Genomic DNA, 5,623 nt, shown 5'->3' with positions numbered 1-5,623 from the left:
AGATCTGATGCCCTCTTCTGGAGTGTCTGAAGACAGCTACAGTGTACTTTCATATAATAAATAAATAATAAAAAATAAAAAAAAACAGTACATTACAGAGAGGAAGATTACACTGTTTGTGAGAACACTAGACTGCAGCAGCAAGAACTTTACACACATCCCTTTTTTCATCTTTATCTCAACCTTCTAAACAGATGAGGGATCAAAAGGGCTTCATACCCAGATAGGGGTTTGAACCTGTGTTCTTTCCTTACTACTCCCTGGCAATGGCTTTACCGAACCGCTTTCTTTATGTCTTCTGTATCTTGGGGTGAAGCTAGTTAAACACAGAGACCTTTCCTCTCAGGTGACAAGCACTCTGCTAGCCACACAAATTCAGTAGTAGAGCCCAACAAAACTTTGGCATCACTAATCCAGGCAAGAATATGTTCCTCAGCCGGGCATGGTGGCGCACACCTTTAATCCCAGCACTTGGGAGGCAGAGGCAGGCGGATTTCTGAGTTCGAGGGCAGCCTGGGCTACAGAGTGAGTTCCAGGACAGCCAGGGCTACACAGAGAAACCCTATCTTGGAAAAAAAAAATTCTTTTCTTTCTTTTCTTCTCTTCCCTCCTCCCCCTGCCCCTCAACACAGGGTATCTATGTGTGGGCCTCGCTGTCCTGGAACTTGCTACAAGACTGTGACTTGCTTTATTCACTGTCAAGACCTATGGCTGAGGTGAGAAAGTGCTACTGCCTAGAAAGAGACAAGTGTTCCATGAAGAGAGTCACATGCTACCAATTCATTACACCGCTGTTCTTCCATATTAAAATCTGTATCAAATATTAAACTCAGATTATTTTAATTCCAAGCTATAAAACTCAGGCAAAAATTAGTCTTTCTGAAAAATTGGTATCAACTACATGTTTGTGGGTATTCTGACCTGTTTAAGTGTAGCATTCTTCCAGCCTAGCATTCTCCCAGCCTCTAAGCAGGCTGTACCAGACCTCTGCAAGCCACTAACTTAGAACCACCTGCGGTGGCACCTCCCAACCTGCCAAGCTGGTTCTATTGTCACAGCTGCCACTGCCCTTCAAAGCATCGCCATTGCCTGCTGAGAAGACCTTTGGATGTTCCAGAGACAACATCCTCAGGGCCTGCCTACAGGCTCTCACCTGTGTGCCCAAAGACTGGGGCTGGGAGGAAGGGCTTTTTCCCATGCTATAAAAACTGAGTAATTCATTAAACCGGGGCCTTGAACAGAATCCTTTGGTCTTGGCATGTTTCCTTCCCGCCGTCTCTTCCCTTCCCCAGCTTGCCTTCCAGGGTGGACCTGGTTCAGAGTGTGACTGCAGGCAGAAACACTCAGGTGGCGCCACGAACAGGGACCTGGAAACTGAGGGGCGCTGTCTATGTGGTGGAGTTCCACAAGAGGAGAAAATAAGAAGATCGTATCGAACACACTGAGAAACAGGTACTCATGCTAGCACAGGTTCTAAACCCCATCCTTTTTAAATTGTTGCTATAGGTGTGATACAGGATAAGCTGGTTTTGTGTTGTCCTGGCGCAATATCACTTAGGGGGACAGCATAAAATGGGATTAGAAAATTCTAAACAGGCTTTTGTCCGAAATCTTCAAGAACTGCTTCAGGGGAAAGGAATTGGGTTTGAAGAAAAAGTGTTAGGAAATTTTGTAGAACAGGTAGATTCTTGCTGCCCATGGTTCAGAGAGGAAAAATCTTTAAACAAGAGAACCTGGGAGAGAATTGGAAAGGCTCTGAGGGACACCCAGGCAGATAAATTCCCACTCTGCCTTTGGGCGCTAGCAAAAGAGTCTATTGATAAAGAAAATTTGCAGGCCTCAGAAAGTACCCAGATAGAGCTTAAAGAATCTCAGAAAGACACTGAATTAGTAAGATATAGAGATTCTGATGATGAGTTAACATCACACAAAGAAGATCATTCAGTTAAGGGAGCCACCAAATATTCTGGTGAGGATTGGCCTTCTTACGAATCCCCTGCTCCACCTATGGCCTCTGCTATAGCAGAGGCTGCTAGCTATGTAAATTAGAATTTGAAATTAAGTTGCAGAAATTGACTAATGAGCTTCGGGAGCTAAAAGCGGCTTCAAATACAGGAAAGAACAATTTTCCTGAAATTTATCAACCACTGCAAAAGGGAGCTGTAAGTCAGGCTGGTAGGAAAGCGCAAGATTCATCTAACATCTAACATGCTAGCCTTTCTTTCTTTTTTTTTTTTTTAAAGATTTATTTATTTATTATATGTAAGTACACTGTAGCTGTCTTCAGACACTCCAGAAGAGGGCGTCAGATCTTGTTATGGGTGGTTGTGAGCCACCATGTGGTTGCTGGGATTTGAACTCCGGACCTTCGGAAGAGCAGTAGGGTGCTCTTACCCACTGAGCCATCTCACCAGTCCCATGCTAGCCTTTCTTGTAGCTAAAATACTTGACCAGCAAAATTATAGTCGGACAATACCAGACCTTGGAGTTCAAGGTGATAAAGGAATTAAAAACAGCTGTGGCACAATATGGCCCTCCAGCTCCTTTCACACAAGCTTTATTGGCTACTATTGTGGAGTCACAATTGACGCCCCCCCGCCCCCCCAAGATTGGAAGACTTTATGTAAGGCTACCTTGTCAGGAGGAGATTTTTTACTTTGGAGTGCTGAATGGCGAGAAGCCTGTAAGAAAACTGCTGCTTTGAATGCTCAGGCTGGTAACCCAGACTGGGATATTAACATGCTGTGAGGAGAAGGCCAATATGAAGGAAATGCAAATCAGATTGGGTTTCCTGATGGAGTGTATGCACAGGTTGCTATGGCTGCTCGCCATGCGTGGAATTTATTACCAACTAAAGGGGATCTTGATGGAAGTTTAGCCGGCATTTTGCAGGGTCCTGACGAGCTTTACCAGGAGTTTGTGGATAGGTTACTGAAAGCATCTAGTAGAATTTTTGGAGATTCTCAAACAGAAATTCCTTTTGTTATGCAGCTGGCTATGACAATGCTAATGCAGCATGTCGCGCCACCATTCGGCCGTACAAAGGACAAATAGATTTAGTGGGATACATTCGTCTCTGTGCAGAGATTGGTCCATCTTATAGTCAGGGTTTTGCATTGGCTGCTGCTTGCAAGGAACCACCACGCAAAAAATGCCTACACAGAGATGAGGGAATAATGCATGTTTTAAGTGTGGAAGTTTTGGTCATTTTAAAGGTGACTGCCCTAAGAGTAGGGGTGTCGAAAGCGGGCGAGTAAATTGTGCCCCAGGAGTTTACCCTCGCTGCAGAAAAGGAAACCATTGGGCTAGAGAATGCAAATCAAAGTCAGACCTCCATGGTTGTCCATTGTAGGAAAACAGGAGGAGGGGCTTGCCCCAGGCCCTGAGTTACCTGCAGCAAGCAGTCTATGGGGCCATGAAGCTGCAGCCCAGCCCAAAAAATCCATTTTTGAACTGGTCAGGGCAACCCCAGGAAGTGCAGGATTGGAGCTCTGTTCCACCACCCACGCAGTATTAACCCCAGAAATGGGGGGTTCAAACTCTCCCTACAGGAGTTTTTGGACCTCTACCTGCAGAGACTTGAGGATTTCTTTTTTCTTTTTCTTTTTTTTTTTTAAGATTTATTAATTTATTATATTTAAGTACACTGTAGCTGTCTTCAGACACTCCAGAAGAGGGCGTCAGATCTTGTTACGGATGGTTGTGAGCCACCATGTGGTTGCTGGGATTTGAACTCCAGACCTTCAGAAGAGCAGTCGGGTGCTCTTACCCACTGAGCCATCTCTCCAGCCCCTATCCAGGTGTTTTAAATAAGGAATATGAAGGAGAAATTCAAATCATGGTTGCTTACCCTCATGGTATTATAACTGTACCTGGTGATCAAAGAATTGCTCAACTTATCTTAGTTCCCTTGCATCCACTACCTTCCAGATTTGTTAAGAATGAGAGAGGTCAGAGTGGCTTCGGTTCCTCTGATGTGTACTGGGTTCAATCTATTACTGGTCAGAGACCTAACGCAAATTAATAATTGGAGGCAAGAGCTTTGTAGGATTAATAGATACTGGAGCTGATGTTACAATAATTCGACAACAAGACTGGCCTTCAACGTGGCCCTTATCTGAAACACTCACCTTCAAGGAATTGGTTATGCCAATAACCCAAAACAAAGCTCTAATTTGCTAACCTGGAAAGATGAGGAGGGCAATTCAGGACAAATTCAGCCTTATGTTATGTCAAATTTGCCTGTTACCCTATGGGGAAGAGATCTCTTGTCACAGATGGGCATTATAATGTGCAGTCCTAATGAGATGGTGACAAAGCAGATGCTAAGACAAGGATTTTTGCCTGGTCAAGGGCTAGGAAAGAAAGGTCAAGGTATTAAGACTTTTAAGGGTCCTAAATCTCACTCTAACAAACAAGGCTTGGGGCATTTTCAGTAATGGCCACTATCTTGCCTGCATCCCATGCTGATAAAATTGAATGGCTTAATGATATTTCAGTGTGGGTTGATCAGTGGTCTTTACCTAAGGAAAAATTAGAAGTGGCTTCGTTGCTAATGCAGGAGCAATTAGAGGCAGGACATTTAGTAGAATCTCAGTCTCCTTGGAATACTCCAATATTTGTTATTAAGAAAAAATCTGGTAAATGGAGTTTGCTACAAGATCTAAGGAAGGTTAATAAAACCATGGTACACATGGGAGCTTTATAACCTGGGCTTCCATCTCTGGTAGCCATTCCTAAAGGATATTATAAGATTGTGGTAGACTTAAAAGATTGCTTTTTTACTATTCCTTTGCACCCTGAGGATTGTGAAAGATTTGCATTCAGTGTTCCTTCTGTTAATTTTAAGGAACCTATGAGAAGATATCAGTGGACAGTCCTTCCTCAGGGCATGGCTAACAGTCCTAGCTTATGTCAGAAGTTTGTGGCACAAACCATTCAGCCTGTAAGACAACTATGGCCTATGATTTACATAATTAATTACACAGATGAGGGCTGGTGAGATGGCTCAGCGGGTAAGAGCATCCGACTGTTCTTCCAAAGGTCCTGAGTTCAAATCCCAGCAACCACATGGTGGCTCACAACCACTTGTAACAAGATCTGACGCCCCCTTCTGAGTGTCTGAAGACAGCTACAGTGTACATATATAAATAAATAAATAAATAAATAAATAAATAAATAAATAAATAAAATTACACAGATGACGTCTTGATGGCGGGAAAAGATCCTCAGGAATTACTTTTATGATTTAGAGATTTACAACAGGCCTTAGCTACTAAGGGGCTACAAATAGCTCCTGAGAAAGTTCAGACTCAGGATCCTTATAATTATTTGGCCTTTAGACTTACAGATCAAACTGTTTCCCCCCAGAAAGTAGTTCGCAGAGACAGCTTAAAAATTTTAAATGATTTTCAAAAATTACTAGGTGACATTAATTGGCTTCGCCCCTATTTAAAGCTTACTACAGGATAATTGAAACCTTTATTTGATATTCTTTTTTTATAATTTTTTAAATTTTTTTTAAAAGATTTATTTATTTATTATATTTAAGTACACTGTAGCTGTCTTCAGACACTCCAGAAGAGGGCGTCAGATCTTGTTACAGATGGTTGTGAGCCACCAT

At 42.7% G+C, this 5,623-nt stretch overlaps 1 protein-coding gene across 1 annotated transcript in view; it reads right to left on the bottom strand.

Annotated features, from left to right (window-relative positions):
- The window catches only part of Tex14 (testis expressed 14, intercellular bridge forming factor), a 96,655-nt gene that overhangs the window by 74,366 nt on the left and 16,666 nt on the right, over positions 1–5,623 (bottom strand). The window contains exon 6 of the mRNA XM_021212705.2: positions 277–316. Coding sequence (XP_021068364.1) covers positions 277–316 — 40 coding nt within the window. The remainder of the gene's footprint in view (positions 1–276; positions 317–5,623) is intronic.

This window comes from Mus pahari, chromosome 14 (assembly GCF_900095145.1).
Source record: "Mus pahari chromosome 14, PAHARI_EIJ_v1.1, whole genome shotgun sequence".
NCBI classification, from domain to species: domain Eukaryota; kingdom Metazoa; phylum Chordata; class Mammalia; order Rodentia; family Muridae; genus Mus; species Mus pahari.
The sequence above is the reverse complement of the archived record's forward strand: the minus strand, read 5'-3'. Positions and strand labels throughout refer to the sequence as shown.